The sequence below is a fragment of the Bufo gargarizans genome, unplaced genomic scaffold (assembly GCF_014858855.1).
Source record: "Bufo gargarizans isolate SCDJY-AF-19 unplaced genomic scaffold, ASM1485885v1 original_scaffold_2166_pilon, whole genome shotgun sequence".
Lineage (NCBI taxonomy): Eukaryota > Metazoa > Chordata > Amphibia > Anura > Bufonidae > Bufo > Bufo gargarizans.
This window is the reverse complement of record NW_025334670.1, coordinates 20689-45047: the sequence shown is the minus strand read 5'-3', so window position 1 is coordinate 45047 and position 24359 is coordinate 20689. Positions and strand designations below refer to the sequence as shown.

General features: G+C 48.7%; 1 protein-coding gene across 1 annotated transcript in view; it reads left to right on the top strand.

The window, feature by feature from the left end:
- Positions 1 to 652: 652 nt before the first annotated feature.
- LOC122924040 (microtubule-actin cross-linking factor 1-like) overlaps positions 653 to 24359 on the top strand; it is a gene marked incomplete at its 5' end in the record, with an annotated part of 37034 nt that continues 13327 nt past the window's right edge. The window contains 10 exons of the mRNA XM_044274957.1: positions 653 to 859; positions 1011 to 1133; positions 18649 to 18818; positions 18890 to 19049; positions 19498 to 19695; positions 19777 to 19902; positions 19971 to 20114; positions 20193 to 20381; positions 20521 to 20632; positions 24155 to 24324. Coding sequence (XP_044130892.1) covers positions 653 to 859; positions 1011 to 1133; positions 18649 to 18818; positions 18890 to 19049; positions 19498 to 19695; positions 19777 to 19902; positions 19971 to 20114; positions 20193 to 20381; positions 20521 to 20632; positions 24155 to 24324 — 1599 coding nt within the window. The remainder of the gene's footprint in view (positions 860 to 1010; positions 1134 to 18648; positions 18819 to 18889; positions 19050 to 19497; positions 19696 to 19776; positions 19903 to 19970; positions 20115 to 20192; positions 20382 to 20520; positions 20633 to 24154; positions 24325 to 24359) is intronic.

The window sequence follows — 24359 nt, the reverse complement described above, 5'->3', positions numbered from 1 at the left end:
CATCACTAATTGACTGCATGTGTGACTGCAGCTCTAGATGTGAGTGGAGCACAGGACTTGATGTAATTGCAGATGTGTGACTGCAGCTCTAGATGTGAGTGGAGCACAGGACTTGATGTAATTGCAGATGTGTGACTGCAGCTCTAGATGTGACTGGAGCACAGGACATGATGTAATTGCAGATGTGTGACTGCAGCTCTAGATGTGACTGGAGCACAGGACATGATGTAATTGCAGATGTGTGACTGCAGCTCTGGATGTGACTGGAGCACATGACATGATGTAATTGCAGATGTGTGACTGCAGCTCTAGATGTGAGTGGAGCACAGGACTTGATGTCATTGCAGATGTGTGACTGCAGCTCTAGATGTGAGTGGAGCACAGGACATGATGTAATTGCAGATGTGTGACTGCAGCTCTGGATGTGACTGGAGCACAGGACTTGATGTCATTGCAGATGTGTGACTGCAGCTCTGGATGTGACTGGAGCGCAGGACTTGATGTAATTGCAGATGTGTGACTGCAGCTCTAGATGTGACCGGAGCACAGGACTTGATGTCATTGCAGATGTGTGACTGCAGCTCTGGATGTGACTGGAGCAGGTTTGCTGTGGTCCTGACATGGCAGTGACTGCTTTGCCTCCATCTTTCAGAGTTTGCTGCAGGAGATTGAGACCTACGACACAAAGCTGTGTGACCTGGAGTCTGTCTATTGCCGACTGAAGGACGTGAGTCGGAAGCAGGAGAGTGACCTGACCCAGAGCGTGGTGCAGAGCGCCCGGGAGAGACTGGGCAAAGTGCAGGAGCGGGCGGCGGAGAGGAGCCGCGGTCTGGAGGAGTCCCGGAGACAAGCCAAGCAGGTGAGCTCACAGTCCGGCGCTGATCCTCGGGGTGGACCATACTCGGTGCTGAGCAGCGCCCCCTGGTGGCAGGATAATTCCATAGAGCGGGCAGGCGGTGAGGTGGTCATCAGGGGGCTGCCTCTATAATACAATGCTGTCCTCCCCACAGTACAGTGAGTCTCGGCAGAAGCTTCTGGAATGGCTGGATGAGGTGGATGGAGCTCTGGACTCACAGAAGGTTGACACGAGCGTCAGCCAGGAGCATATCAAACAGCAGCTGAGAAAGCACAAGGTACCAGAAGAACACACCGGCCATGACATCATAGGAGAGCGTGACATCACTGACATCAGGAGCCACTCTACACTGTGACATCACTGACATCTGCAGCCACGGTACACTGTGACATCACTGACATCTGGAGCCACGGTACATTGTGACATCACTGACATCAGGAGCCACGGTACACTGTGACATCACCGACATCAGGAGCCACGGTACACTGTGACATCACTGACATCAGGAGCCACGGTACACTGTGACATCACTGACATCAGGAGCCACGGTACACTGTGACATCACTGACATCAGGAGCCACGGTACACTGTGACATCACTGACATCAGGAGCCACGGTACACTGTGACATCACCGACATCAGGAGCCACGATACACTGTGACATCACTGACATCTGCAACCACTCTACACTGTGACATCACTGACATCAGGAGCCACAGTACACTGTGACATCACTGACTTCCGGAGCCACGATACACTGTGACATTACTGACATCAGGAGCCACGGTACACTGTGACATCACTGACTTCAGTATTCAGGTTACACTGTGACATCACTGACTTCAGGTTACACAGTGACATCACTGACTTCAGGATACAGGTTACATGGTGACATCCCTGACATCAGGTTACACGGTGACATCACTGACTTCAGGATACAGGTTACATGGTGACATCACTGACTTCAGGATACAGGTTACACGGTGACATCACTGACTTCAGGATACAGGTTACATGGTGACATCACTGACATCAGGTTACACGGTGACATCACTGACTTCAGGATACAGGTTACACGGTGACATCACTGACTTCAGGATACAGGTTACACTGTGACATCACTGACATCAGGTTACACAGTGACATCACTGACTTCAGGATACAGGTTACACGGTGACATCACTGACTTCAGGTTACACAGTGACATCACTGACTTCAGGATACAGGTTACACGGTGACATCACTGACATCAGGTTACACGGTGACATCACTGACTTCAGGATACAGGTTACACTGTGATATCACTGACTTCAGGTTACACAGTGACATCACTGACTTCAGGATACAGGTTACACGGTGACATCACTGACATCAGGTTACACGGTGACATCACTGACTTCAGGTTACATGGTGACATCACTGACATCAGGATACAGGTTACACGGTGACATCACTGACTTCAGGTTACATGGTGACATAACTGACTTCAGGATACAGGTTACACGGTGACATCACTGACATCAGGATACACGGTGACATCACTGACTTCAGGATACAGGTTACACGGTGACATCACTGACTTCAGGTTACACAGTGACATCACTGACATCAGGATACAGGTTACACGGTGACATCACTGACTTCAGGTTACATGGTGACATCACTGACATCAGGATACAGGTTACACGGTGACATCACTGACTTCAGGTTACATGGTGACATCACTGACTTCAGGATACAGGTTACACGGTGACATCACTGACTTCAGGTTACACGGTGACATCACTGACATCAGGATACAGGTTACACGGTGACATCACTGACTTCAGGTTACATGGTGACATCACTGACATCAGGATACAGGTTACACGGTGACATCACTGACTTCAGGATACAGGTTTCACGGTGACATCCCTGACATCAGGATACAGGTTACACGGGGACATCACTGACTTCAGGATACAGGTTACACGGTGACATCACTGACATCAGGATACAGGGGGTTACACGGTGACATCGCTGACTTCAGGTTACACGGTGACATCACTGACATCACTGACTTCAGGTTACACGGTGACATCACTGACATCAGGATACAGGTTACACGGTGACATCACTGACTTCAGGATACAGGTTACACGGTGACATCACTGACTTCAGGATACAGGTTACACGGTGACATCACTGACTTCAGGATACAGGTTACACAGTGACATCACTGACATCAGGATACAGGTTACACTGTGACATCACTGACTTCAGGTTACACTGTGACATCACTGACTTCAGGGTACACGGTGACATCACTGACTTCAGGATACAGTTTGCACGGTGACATCACTGACATCAGGATACAGGTTACACGGTGACATCACTGACTTCAGGATACAGGTTACACGGTGACATCACTGACTTCAGGATACAGTTTGTACGGTGACATCACTGACATCAGGATACACGGTGACATCACTGACTTCAGGATACAGGTTACACGGTGACATCACTGACTTCAGGTTACACGGTGACATCACTGACATCAGGATACAGGTTACACGGTGACATCACTGACTTCAGGTTACATGGTGACATCACTGACATCAGGATACAGGTTACACGGTGACATCACTGACTTCAGGTTACACGGTGACATCACTGACTTCAGGTTACACGGTGACATCACTGACATCAGGATACAGGTTACACGGTGACATCACTGACTTCAGGTAACACGGTGACATCACTGACATCAGGATACAGGTTACACGGTGACATCACTGACTTCAGGATACAGGTTTCACGGTGACATCCCTGACATCAGGATACAGGTTACACGGTGACATCACTGACATCAGGATACAGGTTACACGGTGACATCACTGACTTCAGGTTACACGGTGACATCACTGACATCACTGACTTCAGGTTACACGGTGACATCACTGACATCACTGACTTCAGGTTACACTGTGACATCACTGACATCAGGATACAGGTTACACTGTGACATCACTGACTTCAGGTTACACAGTGACATCACTGACTTCAGGATACAGGTTACACGGTGACATCACTGACATCAGGTTACACGGTGACATCACTGACTTCAGGTTACATGGTGACATCACTGACATCAGGTTACATGGTGACATAACTGACTTCAGGATACAGGTTACACGGTGACATCACTGACTTCAGGTTACATGGTGACATCACTGACATCAGGATACAGGTTACACAGTGACATCACTGACTTCAGGTTACATGGTGACATCACTGACTTCAGGATACAGGTTACACGGTGACATCACTGACTTCAGGTTACACGGTGACATCACTGACATCAGGATACAGGTTAAACGGTGACATCACTGACTTCAGGTTACACGGTGACATCACTGACATCAGGATACAGGTTACACGGTGACATCACTGACTTCAGGATACAGGTTTCACAGTGACATCCCTGACATCAGGATACAGGTTACACGGGGACATCACTGACTTCAGGATACAGGTTACACGGTGACATCACTGACATCAGGATACATGGGGTTACACGGTGACATCACTGACTTCAGGTTACACGGTGACATCACTGACATCACTGACTTCAGGTTACACGGTGACATCACTGACATCAGGATACAGGTTACACGGTGACATCACTGACTTCAGGATACAGGTTACACGGTGACATCACTGACTTCAGGATACAGGTTACACAGTGACATCACTGACATCAGGATACAGGTTAAACTGTGACATCACTGACTTCAGGTTACACTGTGACATCACTGACTTCAGGGTACACGGTGACATCACTGACTTCAGGATACAGTTTGCACGGTGACATCACTGACATCAGGATACAGGTTACACGGGGACATCACTGACTTCAGGATACAGGTTACACGGTGACATCACTGACTTCAGGATACAGGTTACACGGTGACATCACTGACTTCAGGATACAGGTTACACAGTGACATCACTGACTTCAGGATACAGGTTACACAGTGACATCACTGACATCAGGATACAGGTTACACTGTGACATCACTGAGTTCAGGTTACACTGTGACATCACTGACTTCAGGGTACACGGTGACATCACTGACTTCAGGATACAGTTTTCACGGTGACATCACTGACATCAGGATACAGGTTACACGGTGACATCACTGACTTCAGGATACAGGTTACACGGTGACATCACTGACATCAGGTTACACGGTGACATCACTGACTTCAGGATACAGGTTACACTGTGATATCACTGACTTCAGGTTACACAGTGACATCACTGACTTCAGGATACAGGTTACACGGTGACATCACTGACATCAGGTTACACGGTGACATCACTGACTTCAGGTTACATGGTGACATCACTGACATCAGGATACAGGTTACACGGTGACATCACTGACTTCAGGTTACATGGTGACATAACTGACTTCAGGATACAGGTTACACGGTGACATCACTGACATCAGGATACACGGTGACATCACTGACTTCAGGATACAGGTTACACGGTGACATCACTGACTTCAGGTTACACAGTGACATCACTGACATCAGGATACAGGTTACACGGTGACATCACTGACTTCAGGTTACATGGTGACATCACTGACATCAGGATACAGGTTACACGGTGACATCACTGACTTCAGGTTACATGGTGACATCACTGACTTCAGGATACAGGTTACACGGTGACATCACTGACTTCAGGTTACACGGTGACATCACTGACATCAGGATACAGGTTACACGGTGACATCACTGACTTCAGGTTACATGGTGACATCACTGACATCAGGATACAGGTTACACGGTGACATCACTGACTTCAGGATACAGGTTTCACGGTGACATCCCTGACATCAGGATACAGGTTACACGGGGACATCACTGACTTCAGGATACAGGTTACACGGTGACATCACTGACATCAGGATACAGGGGGTTACACGGTGACATCACTGACTTCAGGTTACACGGTGACATCACTGACATCACTGACTTCAGGTTACACGGTGACATCACTGACATCAGGATACAGGTTACACGGTGACATCACTGACTTCAGGATACAGGTTACACGGTGACATCACTGACTTCAGGATACAGGTTACACGGTGACATCACTGACTTCAGGATACAGGTTACACAGTGACATCACTGACATCAGGATACAGGTTACACTGTGACATCACTGACTTCAGGTTACACTGTGACATCACTGACTTCAGGGTACACGGTGACATCACTGACTTCAGGATACAGTTTGCACGGTGACATCACTGACATCAGGATACAGGTTACACGGTGACATCACTGACTTCAGGATACAGGTTACACGGTGACATCACTGACTTCAGGATACAGTTTGTACGGTGACATCACTGACATCAGGATACACGGTGACATCACTGACTTCAGGATACAGGTTACACGGTGACATCACTGACTTCAGGTTACACGGTGACATCACTGACATCAGGATACAGGTTACACGGTGACATCACTGACTTCAGGTTACATGGTGACATCACTGACATCAGGATACAGGTTACACGGTGACATCACTGACTTCAGGTTACACGGTGACATCACTGACTTCAGGTTACACGGTGACATCACTGACATCAGGATACAGGTTACACGGTGACATCACTGACTTCAGGTAACACGGTGACATCACTGACATCAGGATACAGGTTACACGGTGACATCACTGACTTCAGGATACAGGTTTCACGGTGACATCCCTGACATCAGGATACAGGTTACACGGTGACATCACTGACATCAGGATACAGGTTACACGGTGACATCACTGACTTCAGGTTACACGGTGACATCACTGACATCACTGACTTCAGGTTACACGGTGACATCACTGACATCACTGACTTCAGGTTACACTGTGACATCACTGACATCAGGATACAGGTTACACTGTGACATCACTGACTTCAGGTTACACAGTGACATCACTGACTTCAGGATACAGGTTACACGGTGACATCACTGACATCAGGTTACACGGTGACATCACTGACTTCAGGTTACATGGTGACATCACTGACATCAGGTTACATGGTGACATAACTGACTTCAGGATACAGGTTACACGGTGACATCACTGACTTCAGGTTACATGGTGACATCACTGACATCAGGATACAGGTTACACAGTGACATCACTGACTTCAGGTTACATGGTGACATCACTGACTTCAGGATACAGGTTACACGGTGACATCACTGACTTCAGGTTACACGGTGACATCACTGACATCAGGATACAGGTTAAACGGTGACATCACTGACTTCAGGTTACACGGTGACATCACTGACATCAGGATACAGGTTACACGGTGACATCACTGACTTCAGGATACAGGTTTCACAGTGACATCCCTGACATCAGGATACAGGTTACACGGGGACATCACTGACTTCAGGATACAGGTTACACGGTGACATCACTGACATCAGGATACATGGGGTTACACGGTGACATCACTGACTTCAGGTTACACGGTGACATCACTGACATCACTGACTTCAGGTTACACGGTGACATCACTGACATCAGGATACAGGTTACACGGTGACATCACTGACTTCAGGATACAGGTTACACGGTGACATCACTGACTTCAGGATACAGGTTACACAGTGACATCACTGACATCAGGATACAGGTTAAACTGTGACATCACTGACTTCAGGTTACACTGTGACATCACTGACTTCAGGGTACACGGTGACATCACTGACTTCAGGATACAGTTTGCACGGTGACATCACTGACATCAGGATACAGGTTACACGGGGACATCACTGACTTCAGGATACAGGTTACACGGTGACATCACTGACTTCAGGATACAGGTTACACGGTGACATCACTGACTTCAGGATACAGGTTACACAGTGACATCACTGACTTCAGGATACAGGTTACACAGTGACATCACTGACATCAGGATACAGGTTACACTGTGACATCACTGAGTTCAGGTTACACTGTGACATCACTGACTTCAGGGTACACGGTGACATCACTGACTTCAGGATACAGTTTTCACGGTGACATCACTGACATCAGGATACAGGTTACACGGTGACATCACTGACTTCAGGATACAGGTTACACGGTGACATCACTGACTTCAGGATACAGTTTGCACGGTGACATCACTGACATCAGGATACACGGTGACATCATTGACTTCAGGATACAGGTTACACAGTGACATCACTGACTTCAGGATACAGGTTACACGGTGACATCACTGACATCAGGTTACACGGTGACATCACTGACTTCAGGATACAGGTTACACTGTGACATCACTGACTTCAGGTTACACAGTGACATCACTGACTTCAGGATACAGGTTACACGGTGACATCACTGACATCAGGTTACACGGTGACATCACTGACTTCAGGTTACATGGTGACATCACTGACATCAGGTTACACGGTGACATAACTGACTTCAGGATACAGGTTATACGGTGACATCACTGACATCAGGATACACGGTGACATCACTGACTTCAGGATACAGGTTACACGGTGACATCACTGACTTCAGGTTACACGGTGACATCACTGACATCAGGATACAGGTTACACGGTGACATCACTGACTTCAGGTTACATGGTGACATCACTGACATCAGGATACAGGTTACACGGTGACATCACTGACTTCAGGTTACATGGTGACATCACTGACTTCAGGATACAGGTTACACGGTGACATCACTGACTTCAGGTTACACGGTGACATTACTGACATCAGGATACAGGTTACACGGTGACATCACTGACTTCAGGTTACACGGTGACATCACTGACATCAGGATACAGGTTACACGGTGACATCACTGACTTCAGGATACAGGTTTCACGGTGACATCCCTGACATCAGGATACAGGTTACACGGGGACATCACTGACTTCAGGATACAGGTTACACGGTGACATCACTGACATCAGGATACAGGGGGTTACACGGTGACATCACTGACTTCAGGTTACACGGTGACATCACTGACATCACTGACTTCAGGTTACACGGTGACATCACTGACATCAGGATACAGGTTACACGGTGACATCACTGACTTCAGGATACAGGTTACACGGGGACATCACTGACTTCAGGATACAGGTTACACGGTGACATCACTGACATCAGGATACAGGGGGTTACACGGTGACATCACTGACTTCAGGTTACACGGTGACATCACTGACATCACTGACTTCAGGTTACACGGTGACATCACTGACATCAGGATACAGGTTACACGGTGACATCACTGACTTCAGGATACAGGTTACACAGTGACATCACTGACATCAGGATACAGGTTACACTGTGACATCACTGACTTCAGGTTACACTGTGACATCACTGACTTCAGGGTACACGGTGACATCACTGACTTCAGGATACAGTTTGCACGGTGACATCACTGACATCAGGATACAGGTTACACGGGGACATCACTGACTTCAGGATACAGGTTACACGGTGACATCACTGACTTCAGGTTACACAGTGACATCACTGACATCACTGACTTCAGGTTACACGGTGACATCACTGACATCAGGATACAGGTTACACGGTGACATCACTGACTTCAGGATACAGGTTACACGGTGACATCACTGACTTCAGGATACAGGTTACACAGTGACATCACTGACATCAGGATACAGGTTACACTGTGACATCACTGACTTCAGGTTACACTGTGACATCACTGACTTCAGGGTACACGGTGACATCACTGACTTCAGGATACAGTTTGCACAGTGACATCACTGACATCAGGATACAGGTTACACGGTGACATCACTGACTTCAGGATACAGGTTACACGGTGACATCACTGACTTCAGGATACAGTTTGCACGGTGACATCACTGACATCAGGATACACGGTGACATCACTGACTTCAGGATACAGGTTACACAGTGACATCACTGACTTCAGGTTACACGGTGACATCACTGACATCAGGATACAGGTTACACGGTGACATCACTGACTTCAGGATACAGGTTTCACGGTGACATCCCTGACTTCAGGTTACATGGTGACATCACTGACATCAGGATACAGGTTACATGGTGACATCACTGACTTCAGGTTACATGGTGACATCACTGACTTCAGGATACAGGTTACACGGTGACATCACTGACTTCAGGTTACACGGTGACATCACTGACATCAGGATACAGGTTACACGGTGACATCACTGACTTCAGGTTACACGGTGACATCACTGACATCACGATACAGGTTACACGGTGACATCACTGACTTCAGGATACAGGTTTCACGGTGACATCCCTGACATCAGGATACAGGTTACACAGTGACATCACTGACATCAGGATACAGGTTACACGGTGACATCACTGACTTCAGGATACAGGTTACACAGTGACATCACTGACATCACTGACTTCAGGTTACACGGTGACATCACTGACATCAGGATACAGGTTACACGGTGACATCACTGACTTCAGGATACAGGTTACACGGTGACATCACTGACTTCAGGATACAGTTTGCACGGTGACATCACTGACTTCAGGATACAGGTTACACTGTGACATCACTGACTTCAGGTTACACGGTGACATCACTGACATCAGGATACAGGTTACACGGTGACATCACTGACTTCAGGTTACATGGTGACATCACTGACTTCAGGATACAGGTTACACGGTGACATCACTGACTTCAGGTTACACGGTGACATCACTGACATCAGGATACAGGTTACACGGTGACATCACTGACTTCAGGATACAGGTTTCACGGTGACATCCCTGACATCAGGATACAGGTTACACGGTGACATCACTGACATCAGGATACAGGTTACACGGTGACATCACTGACTTCAGGATACAGGTTACACAGTGACATCACTGACATCACTGACTTCAGGTTACACGGTGACATCACTGACATCAGGATACAGGTTACACGGTGACATCACTGACTTCAGGATACAGGTTACACAGTGACATCACTGACTTCAGGTTACACGGTGACATCACTGACTTCAGGATACAGGTTACACGGTGACATCACTGACTTCAGGTTACATGGTGACATCACTGACTTCAGGATACAGGTTACACGGTGACATCACTGACTTCAGGTTACACGGTGACATCACTGACATCAGGATACAGGTTACACGGTGACATCACTGACTTCAGGATACAGGTTTCACGGTGACATCCCTGACATCAGGATACAGGTTACACGGTGACATCACTGACATCAGGATACAGGTTACACGGTGACATCACTGACTTCAGGATACAGGTTACACAGTGACATCACTGACATCACTGACTTCAGGTTACACGGTGACATCACTGACATCAGGATACAGGTTACACGGTGACATCACTGACTTCAGGATACAGGTTACACAGTGACATCACTGACTTCAGGTTACACGGTGACATCACTGACTTCAGGATACAGGTTACACGGTGACATCACTGACATCAGGATACAGGTTACACGGTGACATCACTGACATCAGGATACAGGTTACACGGTGACATAACTGACTTCAGGTTACACGGTGACATCACTGACATCAGGATACAGGTTACACGGTGACATCACTGACTTCAGGATACAGGTCACACGGTGACATCACTGACTTCAGGTTACACAGTGACATCACTGACATCAGGATACAGATTACACGGTGACATCACTGACTTCAGGATACAGGTTACACGGTGACATCACTGACTTCAGGATACAGGTTACACGGTGACATCACTGACTTCAGGTTACATGGTGACATCACTGACATCAGGATACAGGTTACACGGTGACATCACTGACTTCAGGTTACATGGTGACATCACTGACTTCAGGATACAGGTTACACGGTGACATCACTGACTTCAGGTTACACGGTGACATCACTGACATCAGGATACAGGTTACAAGGTGACATCACTGACTTCAGGTAACACGGTGACATCACTGACATCAGGATACAGGTTACACGGTGACATCACTGACTTCAGGATACAGGTTTCACGGTGACATCCCTGACATCAGGATACAGGTTACACGGTGACATCACTGACATCAGGATACAGGTTACACGGTGACATCACTGACTTCAGGTTACACGGTGACATCACTGACATCACTGACTTCAGGTTACACGGTGACATCACTGACATCAGGATACAGGTTACACTGTGACATCACTGACTTCAGGATACAGGTTACACGGTGACATCACTGACTTCAGGATACAGGTTACACGGTGACATCACTGACATCAGGTTACACGGTGACATCACTGACTTCAGGTTACATGGTGACATCACTGACATCAGGTTACATGGTGACATAACTGACTTCAGGATACAGGTTACACGGTGACATCACTGACTTCAGGTTACATGGTGACATCACTGACATCAGGATACAGGTTACACAGTGACATCACTGACTTCAGGTTACATGGTGACATCACTGACTTCAGGATACAGGTTACACGGTGACATCACTGACTTCAGGTTACACGGTGACATCACTGACATCAGGATACAGGTTACACGGTGACATCACTGACTTCAGGTTACACGGTGACATCACTGACATCAGGATACAGGTTTCACAGTGACATCCCTGACATCAGGATACAGGTTACACGGGGACATCACTGACTTCAGGATACAGGTTACACGGTGACATCACTGACATCAGGATACATGGGGTTACACGGTGACATCACTGACTTCAGGTTACACGGTGACATCACTGACATCACTGACTTCAGGTTACACGGTGACATCACTGACATCAGGATACAGGTTACACGGTGACATCACTGACTTCAGGATACAGGTTACACGGTGACATCACTGACTTCAGGATACAGGTTACACAGTGACATCACTGACATCAGGATACAGGTTACACTGTGACATCACTGACTTCAGGTTACACTGTGACATCACTGACTTCAGGGTACACGGTGACATCACTGACTTCAGGATACAGTTTGCACAGTGACATCACTGACATCAGGATACAGGTTACACGGTGACATCACTGACTTCAGGATACAGGTTACACGGTGACATCACTGACTTCAGGATACAGTTTGCACGGTGACATCACTGACATCAGGATACACGGTGACATCACTGACTTCAGGATACAGGTTACACAGTGACATCACTGACTTCAGGTTACACGGTGACATCACTGACATCAGGATACAGGTTACACGGTGACATCACTGACTTCAGGATACAGGTTTCACGGTGACATCCCTGACTTCAGGTTACATGGTGACATCACTGACATCAGGATACAGGTTACATGGTGACATCACTGACTTCAGGTTACATGGTGACATCACTGACTTCAGGATACAGGTTACACGGTGACATCACTGACTTCAGGTTACACGGTGACATCACTGACATCAGGATACAGGTTACACGGTGACATCACTGACTTCAGGTTACACGGTGACATCACTGACATCACGATACAGGTTACACGGTGACATCACTGACTTCAGGATACAGGTTTCACGGTGACATCCCTGACATCAGGATACAGGTTACACAGTGACATCACTGACATCAGGATACAGGTTACACGGTGACATCACTGACTTCAGGATACAGGTTACACAGTGACATCACTGACATCACTGACTTCAGGTTACACGGTGACATCACTGACATCAGGATACAGGTTACACGGTGACATCACTGACTTCAGGATACAGGTTACACGGTGACATCACTGACTTCAGGATACAGTTTGCACGGTGACATCACTGACTTCAGGATACAGGTTACACTGTGACATCACTGACTTCAGGTTACACGGTGACATCACTGACATCAGGATACAGGTTACACGGTGACATCACTGACTTCAGGTTACATGGTGACATCACTGACTTCAGGATACAGGTTACACGGTGACATCACTGACTTCAGGTTACACGGTGACATCACTGACATCAGGATACAGGTTACACGGTGACATCACTGACTTCAGGATACAGGTTTCACGGTGACATCCCTGACATCAGGATACAGGTTACACGGTGACATCACTGACATCAGGATACAGGTTACACGGTGACATCACTGACTTCAGGATACAGGTTACACAGTGACATCACTGACATCACTGACTTCAGGTTACACGGTGACATCACTGACATCAGGATACAGGTTACACGGTGACATCACTGACTTCAGGATACAGGTTACACAGTGACATCACTGACTTCAGGTTACACGGTGACATCACTGACTTCAGGATACAGGTTACACGGTGACATCACTGACTTCAGGTTACATGGTGACATCACTGACTTCAGGATACAGGTTACACGGTGACATCACTGACTTCAGGTTACACGGTGACATCACTGACATCAGGATACAGGTTACACGGTGACATCACTGACTTCAGGATACAGGTTTCACGGTGACATCCCTGACATCAGGATACAGGTTACACGGTGACATCACTGACATCAGGATACAGGTTACACGGTGACATCACTGACTTCAGGATACAGGTTACACAGTGACATCACTGACATCACTGACTTCAGGTTACACGGTGACATCACTGACATCAGGATACAGGTTACACGGTGACATCACTGACTTCAGGATACAGGTTACACAGTGACATCACTGACTTCAGGTTACACGGTGACATCACTGACTTCAGGATACAGGTTACACGGTGACATCACTGACATCAGGATACAGGTTACACGGTGACATCACTGACATCAGGATACAGGTTACACGGTGACATAACTGACTTCAGGTTACACGGTGACATCACTGACATCAGGATACAGGTTACACGGTGACATCACTGACTTCAGGATACAGGTCACACGGTGACATCACTGACTTCAGGTTACACAGTGACATCACTGACATCAGGATACAGATTACACGGTGACATCACTGACTTCAGGATACAGGTTACACGGTGACATCACTGACTTCAGGATACAGGTTACACGGTGACATCACTGACTTCAGGTTACATGGTGACATCACTGACATCAGGATACAGGTTACACGGTGACATCACTGACTTCAGGTTACATGGTGACATCACTGACTTCAGGATACAGGTTACACGGTGACATCACTGACTTCAGGTTACACGGTGACATCACTGACATCAGGATACAGGTTACAAGGTGACATCACTGACTTCAGGTAACACGGTGACATCACTGACATCAGGATACAGGTTACACGGTGACATCACTGACTTCAGGATACAGGTTTCACGGTGACATCCCTGACATCAGGATACAGGTTACACGGTGACATCACTGACATCAGGATACAGGTTACACGGTGACATCACTGACTTCAGGTTACACGGTGACATCACTGACATCACTGACTTCAGGTTACACGGTGACATCACTGACATCAGGATACAGGTTACACTGTGACATCACTGACTTCAGGATACAGGTTACACGGTGACATCACTGACTTCAGGATACAGGTTACACGGTGACATCACTGACATCAGGTTACACGGTGACATCACTGACTTCAGGTTACATGGTGACATCACTGACATCAGGTTACATGGTGACATAACTGACTTCAGGATACAGGTTACACGGTGACATCACTGACTTCAGGTTACATGGTGACATCACTGACATCAGGATACAGGTTACACAGTGACATCACTGACTTCAGGTTACATGGTGACATCACTGACTTCAGGATACAGGTTACACGGTGACATCACTGACTTCAGGTTACACGGTGACATCACTGACATCAGGATACAGGTTACACGGTGACATCACTGACTTCAGGTTACACGGTGACATCACTGACATCAGGATACAGGTTTCACAGTGACATCCCTGACATCAGGATACAGGTTACACGGGGACATCACTGACTTCAGGATACAGGTTACACGGTGACATCACTGACATCAGGATACATGGGGTTACACGGTGACATCACTGACTTCAGGTTACACGGTGACATCACTGACATCACTGACTTCAGGTTACACGGTGACATCACTGACATCAGGATACAGGTTACACGGTGACATCACTGACTTCAGGATACAGGTTACACAGTGACATCACTGACATCAGGATACAGGTTACACTGTGACATCACTGACTTCAGGGTACACGGTGACATCACTGACTTCAGGATACAGTTTGCACGGTGACATCACTGACATCAGGATACAGGTTACACGGGGACATCACTGACTTCAGGATACAGGTTACACGGTGACATCACTGACTTCAGGTTACACAGTGACATCACTGACATCACTGACTTCAGGTTACACGGTGACATCACTGACATCAGGATACAGGTTACACGGTGACATCACTGACTTCAGGATACAGGTTACACGGTGACATCACTGACTTCAGGATACAGGTTACACAGTGACATCACTGACATCAGGATACAGGTTACACTGTGACATCACTGACTTCAGGTTACACTGTGACATCACTGACTTCAGGGTACACGGTGACATCACTGACTTCAGGATACAGTTTGCACGGTGACATCACTGACATCAGGATACAGGTTACACGGTGACATCACTGACTTCAGGATACAGGTTACACGGTGACATCACTGACTTCAGGATACAGTTTGCACGGTGACATCACTGACATCAGGATACACGGTGACATCACTGACTTCAGGATACAGGTTACACGGTGACATCACTGACTTCAGGTTACACGGTGACATCACTGACATCAGGATACAGGTTACACGGTGACATCACTGACTTCAGGTTACATGGTGACATCACTGACATCAGGATACAGGTTACATGGTGACATCACTGACTTCAGGTTACATGGTGACATCACTGACTTCAGGATACAGGTTACACGGTGACATCACTGACTTCAGGTTACACGGTGACATCACTGACATCAGGATACAGGTTACACGGTGACATCACTGACTTCAGGTTACACGGTGACATCACTGACATCACGATACAGGTTACACGGTGACATCACTGACTTCAGGATACAGGTTTCACGGTGACATCCCTGACATCAGGATACAGGTTACACGGTGACATCACTGACATCAGGATACAGGTTACACGGTGACATCACTGACTTCAGGATACAGGTTACACAGTGACATCACTGACATCACTGACTTCAGGTTACACGGTGACATCACTGACATCAGGATACAGGTTACACGGTGACATCACTGACTTCAGGATACAGGTTACACGGTGACATCACTGACTTCAGGATACAGTTTGCACGGTGACATCACTGACTTCAGGATACAGGTTACACTGTGACATCACTGACTTCAGGTTACACGGTGACATCACTGACATCAGGATACAGGTTACACGGTGACATCACTGACTTCAGGTTACATGGTGACATCACTGACTTCAGGATACAGGTTACACGGTGACATCACTGACTTCAGGTTACACGGTGACATCACTGACATCAGGATACAGGTTACACGGTGACATCACTGACTTCAGGATACAGGTTTCACGGTGACATCCCTGACATCAGGATACAGGTTACACGGTGACATCACTGACATCAGGATACAGGTTACACGGTGACATCACTGACTTCAGGATACAGGTTACACAGTGACATCACTGACATCACTGACTTCAGGTTACACGGTGACATCACTGACATCAGGATACAGGTTACACGGTGACATCACTGACTTCAGGATACAGGTTACACAGTGACATCACTGACTTCAGGTTACACGGTGACATCACTGACTTCAGGATACAGGTTACACGGTGACATCACTGACATCAGGATACAGGTTACACAGTGACATCACTGACATCAGGATACAGGTTACACGGTGATATCACTGACATCAGGATACAGGTTACACGGTGACATCACTGACTTCAGGATACAGGTCACACGGTGACATCACTGACTTCAGGTTACACAGTGACATCACTGACATCAGGATACAGATTACACGGTGACATCACTGACTTCAGGATACAGGTTACACGGTGACATCACTGACTTCAGGATACAGGTTACACAGTGACATCACTGACATCAGGATACAGGTTACACTGTGACATCACTGACTTCAGGTTACACTGTGACATCACTGACTTCAGGGTACACGGTGACATCACTGACTTCAGGATACAGTTTGCACGGTGACATCACTGACATCAGGATACAGGTTACACGGTGACATCACTGACATCAGGATACAGGTTACACGGTGACATAACTGACTTCAGGTTACACGGTGACATCACTGACATCAGGATACAGGTTACACGGTGACATCACTGACATCAGGATACAGGTTACACGGTGACATCACTGACTTCAGGATACAGGTCACACGGTGACATCACTGACTTCAGGATACAGGTTACACGGTGACATCACTGACTTCAGGTTACACGGTGACATCACTGACTTCAGGATACAGGTTACACTGTGACATCACTGACTTCAGGATACAGGCTACACGGTGACATCACTGACTTAAGGTTACACGGTGACATCACTGACTTCAGGATACAGGTTACACGGTGACATCACTGACTTCAGGTTACACGGTGACATCACCTCCTGCTCTGGACATGTTGTTGCAGGATTTTCAGAAGATCTTCCGGGCGAAGCGTCCCATATATGAGGCGACTCTGCGGAGCGGACGGGCCCTAAGGGAGAAGATCCGTCTGCCGGAGGATGAGCAGCAGATGGACGAGTCGCTGGGGCAGCTGAGGGAGCGCTGGGAGCACGTCTGCTCTAGATCCACTGAGAGGTACAGACCTCGTACAGATTTGGGGAACTCTACGCCAGGGCCATGTATCTGATCCCGATGTTACCCCCCAGGCAGCAGAAGCTGGAGGAGTCCCTCCTGTTCTCCGGGAAGTTTACGGAGGCTCTCCAGGCCCTGATGGACTGGCTGTATAGAGCGGAGCCCCAGCTTTCTGAGGAGATACCACTAGGGGGAGACAGAGACCTGGTCACTGACCTGTTAGACAAACACAAGGTGAGCCCGTGACATCACTCCCAGGACGGGAACCGTCCAGTATCGGCGCAAATTCACTATTTCTGCTGATCCGTTGTAACAATGCCTGTCCTTGTCTGCAAAACGGAGAAGATTAGGACATAGTCCATCTACGGAACGGGCATACGGATGCGGACAGTACACGGTGTGCCGTTCACATTATTTCTGACCCATTGAAATCCGCAAAAAATGCGGATCGGATGCAGACCAAAACTAACTGGTGATCTGTACGGCAGACCATAAAGCCTCCTGTCCAGGGCCAAGTCACAGTCTTCACAGCATGCTGGAAACTGAGACGCTGAGACGCTGTCTGCTGACATCTAGTGGCCAATGTGGACACTGCAGTCGCTAATGTTATTTGTAAAGTGTCCTCTTTCCTGCGGAGTGTTATACCGCCATACTGCTTTATCACGCTCTGTGCTGTGTTCAGGCTTTCCAGAAAGAACTGGGGAAAAGAGCGGGCTCCATGAAGACCCTGAAACACTCTGTTCGGGACCTGAGCAGAGGAGGGGTCGGGACGGACTCCCACTGGCTGCAGAGACAGATGGAGGAGCTGAGCCACCGCTGGGACCTCGTGTGTCAGCTGTCCGTCAGCAAGCAGGCAAAACTGGAGACCTCTCTACAGCAGGTCAGTGGCCGGAAGGGTCGGGGCTGTGACAACCTCTCAGAGGGCTGGTTGTCACCTGATATTTGGGTGTCTCCCGCACAGGCGGAGGAGTTCCACTCTTTGGTAAATTCTTTCCTGGCGGGTCTGAGTGAGTCTGAGCGGACACTGAAGTACGGGGTGATCCCTGAGGAGGAGCAGGCGCTGCAGGAGTGCCAGGCGCAGCAGCAGGTAGGTGCACCTGGTGGTGGGGGGGGCGCCTCCATATGTATATGGTATAACCCTGCCCTTCTGTCCAGGAGCTGATGAACACCCTGCAGTGTCAGCAGATGGCCTTGGAGTGCATTGTGTCCCTGGGGCAGGAGATCCTGGCCGCCTGTCACCCCGACTCCATCATCACCATCAAGTCCTGGCTGAATATCAGCAATACCCGCTACCAGGAGGTGAGTCCACCGCCGCGTGCCACCAGGGGGGGGCGTAAGTGCGTGGCCTCTAGTCACTATGGGTTCCTGTGCCTGCAGGTGACGTCCTGGGCTCAGCAGCAGGGGCAGCGCATCCAGGCTCAGATTCAGGCTCTGACCACCGAGCGGGAGGAGGTCGCCCGACTACTGGACTGGATCACAGCCGCAGAGGAGGCTCTCAGCTTACGGGACCAAGAGCCCCTCCCGGAGGACATGGCCGCTCTGGAGGAGGTCACAGCGCAGCACACAGTAGGGTTCCCTAATACGTCCCCCGGATCAGTGTCATATCCTTCCTGGCAGCTGCTTATCCTCCTCCCTCTGTGCCGCTGATCTCCCCCCGGCTGCAGCCTCTGCATCGTCTCTGACTGATTCTCATCATCCCTTTCAGGTGTTTATGGAGGAGCTGAGCCGCAAGGAGCCCGAGGTGGAGAAGGCGACCAAGAACTGTAAGCGGAAAGTCACGGAACCAAGACCTACAGCCTGCAGGAAGGTCTCAGCAAGTAAGTGACCCCCCAGCCCAGCCGGCCGCCTGCTCCCTGGTCTGTGTCAGCGCTGCCATCTGCCGGGGGTCTGACGTGAGAGCCCTATGTCATATGTACCACCAGTGTCTATAATAGTGCCCTCCAGTCCTGGTGTCCAGTGGTTAGTGTCCTCTCCTGTATCCAGTGTCTCCAGTCCTGGTGTCCAGTGGCTAGTGTCCTCTGGTGTATCCAGTATTTAGGGTCTCCAGTCCTGGTGTCTAGTGGTTAGTGCCCCCTCCTGTATTTAGTGTCTCCAGTCCTGGTGTCCAGTGGTTAGTGTCCTCTCCTGTATACAGTATCTCCAGTCCTGGTGTCCAGTGGTTAGTGCCCCCTCCTGTATCCAGTGTCTCCAGTCCTGGTGTCCAGTGGTTAGTGCCCCCTCCTGTATCCAGTGTCTCCAGTCCTGGTGTCCAGTGGTTAGTGCCCCCTCCTGTATCCAGTATTTAGTGTCTCCAGTCCCTGGTGTCTAGTGGTTAGTGCCCCCTCCTGTATCTAGTATTTAGTGTCTCCAGTCCCTGGTGTCTAGTGGTTAGTGTCCTCTCCTGTATCTAGTATTTGGTGTCTCCAGTCCTGGTGTCCAGTGGTTAGTGTCCTCTCCTGTATACAGTGTCTCCAGTCCTGGTGTCCAGTGGTTAGTGCCCCCTCCTGTATCCAGTGTCTCCAGTCCTGGTGTCCAGTGGTTAGTGCCCCCTCCTGTATCCAGTATTTAGTGTCTCCAGTCCCTGGTGTCTAGTGGTTAGTGCCCCCTCCTGTATCTAGTATTTAGTGTCTCCAGTCCCTGGTGTCTAGTGGTTAGTGCCCCCTCCTGTATCCAGTATTTAGGGTCTCATGCCCTGGTGTCTAGTGGTTAGTGCCCCCTCCTGTATCCAGTATTTAGGGTCTCCAGTCCTGGTGTCTAGTGGTTAGTGCCCCCTCCTGTATCTAGTATTTAGTGTCTCCAGTCCCTGGTGTCTAGTGGTTAGTGCCCCCTCCTGTATCCAGTATTTAGTGTCTCCAGTCCCTGGTGTCCAGTGGTTAGTGTCCTCTCCTGTATCTAGTATTTGGTGTCTCCAGTCCTGGTGTCCAGTGGTTAGTGTCCTCTCCTGTATCTAGTATTTAGTGTCTCCAGTCCCTGGTGTCTAGTGGTTAGTGTCCTCTCCTGTATCCAGTATTTAGGGTCTCATGCCCTGGTGTCTAGTGGTTAGTGCCCCCTCCTGTATCCAGTATTTAGGGTCTCCAGTCCTGGTGTCTAGTGGTTAGTGTCCTCTCCTGTATCTAGTATTTGGTGTCTCCAGTCCTGGTGTCCAGTGGTTAGTGTCCTCTCCTGTATCTAGTGTCTCCAGTCCTGGTGTCCAGTGGTTAGTGCCCCCTCCTGTATCCAGTATTTAGTGTCTCCAGTCCCTGGTGTCTAGTGGTTAGTGTCCTCTCCTGTATCCAGTATTTAGGGTCTCATGCCCTGGTGTCTAGTGGTTAGTGCCCCCTCCTGTATCCAGTATTTAGGGTCTCCAGTCCTGGTGTCTAGTGGTTAGTGTCCTCTCCTGTATCTAGTATTTAGTGTCTCCAGTCCCTGGTGTCTAGTGGTTAGTGCCCCCTCCTGTATCCAGTATTTAGTGTCTCCAGTCCTGGTGTCCAGTGGTTAGTGTCCTCTCCTGTATCCAGTATTTAGGGTCTCATGTCCTGGTGTCTAGTGGTTAGTGTCCCCTCCCTGTATCCAGTATTTAGTGTCTCCAGTCCTGGTGTCTAGTGGTTAGTGTCCTCTTCTGTATCTAGTATTTAGTGTCTCCAGTCCTGGTGTCCAGTGGTTAGTGTCCTCTCCTGTATCCAGTATTTAGGGTCTCCAGTCCTGGTGTCTAGTGGTTAGTGTCCCCTCCTGTATCCAGTATTTAGTGTCTCCAGTCCTGGTGTCTAGTGGTTAGTGCCCCCTCCTGTATCCAGTATTTAGTGTCTCCAGTCCTGGAGTCTAGTGGTTAGTGTCCTCTCCTGTATCCAGTATTTAGGGTCTCCAGTCCTGGTGTCCAGTGGTTAGTGTCCTCTCCTGTATCCAGTATTTAGGGTCTCATGTCCTGGTGTCTAGTGGTTAGTGCCCCCTCCTGTATCCAGTATTTAGGGTCTCCAGTCCTGGTGTCTAGTGGTTAGTGTCCTCTCCTGTATCCAGTATTTAGGGTCTCATGTCCTGGTGTCTAGTGGTTAGTGTCCTCTCCTGTATCCAGTATTTAGGGTCTCATGTCCTGGTGTCTAGTGGTTAGTGTCCCCTCCTGTATCCAGTATTTAGGGTCTCATGTCCTGGTGTCTAGTGGTTAGTGTCCTCTCCTGTATCCAGTATTTAGGGTCTCATGTCCTGGTGTCTAGTGGTTAGTGCCCCCTCCTGTATCCAGTATTTAGGGTCTCCAGTCCTGGTGTCTAGTGGTTAGTGTCCTCTCCTGTATCCAGTATTTAGTGTCTCCAGTCCTGGTGTCTAGTGGTTAGTGCCCCCTCCTGTATCCAGTATTTAGGGTCTCATGTCCTGGTGTCTAGTGGTTAGTGTCCTCTCCTGTATCCAGTATTTAGGGTCTCATGTCCTGGTGTCTAGTGGTTAGTGTCCCCTCCTGTATCCAGTATTTAGGGTCTCATGTCCTGGTGTCTAGTGGTTAGTGTCCTCTCCTGTATCCAGTATTTAGGGTCTCATGTCCTGGTGTCTAGTGGTTAGTGTCCCCTCCTGTATCCAGTATTTAGTGTCTCCAGTCCTGGTGTCTAGTGGTTAGTGCCCCCTCCTGTATCCAGTATTTAGTGTCTCCAGTCCTGGTGTCTAGTGGTTAGTGTCCTCTCCTGTATCCAGTATTTAGGGTCTCCAGTCCTGGTGTCTAGTGGTTAGTGCCCCCTCCTGTATCCAGTATTTAGTGTCTCCAGTCCTGGTGTCTAGTGGTTAGTGTCCCCTCCTGTATCCAGTATTTAGGGTCTCATGTCCTGGTGTCTAGTGGTTAGTGTCCCCTCCCTGCATCCAGTATTTAGTGTCTCCAGTCCTGGTGTCTAGTGGTTAGTGTCCTCTGGTGTATCCAGTATTTAGTGTCTCCAGTCCTGGTGTCTAGTGGTTAGTGTCCTCTCCTGTATTCAGTATTTAGTGTCTCCAGTCCTGGTGTCTAGTGGTTAGTGCCCCCTCCTGTATCCAGTATTTAGTGTCTCCAGTCCTGGTGTCTAGTGGTTAGTGCCCCCTCCTGTATCCAGTATTTAGGGTCTCATGTCCTGGTGTCTAGTGGTTAGTGCCCCCTCCTGTATCCAGTATTTAGGGTCTCCAGTCCTGGTGTCTAGTGGTTAGTGTCCTCTCCTGTATCCAGTATTTAGTGTCTCCAGTCCTGGTGTCTAGTGGTTAGTGCCCCCTCCTGTATCCAGTATTTAGTGTCTCCAGTCCTGGTGTCTAGTGGTTAGTGTCCCCTCCTGTATCCAGTATTTAGTGTCTCCAGTCCTGCTGTCTAGTGGTTAGTGTCCCCTCCCTGCATCCATATATTATACATTATAAGCTTATATTGCTCCTTGTTGCTGTTTCAGAAAGACAAACCTCAGTGAAATCTCCGCAGACGGGCCCCTCAATTCCTCTTCAAGACCTGGCACCTCGGAGCCCGCACATGGTGCAGCTGCTGAACCGCTGGCAGCAGCTGTGGTTCCTGGCCTTAGACCGCCAGTGTCGCCTTCAGAGCGCGGCCCAGAGGCTGCACGAGGTCAGTGCGCGCCTCACACCTCGGCCTCTGGATCC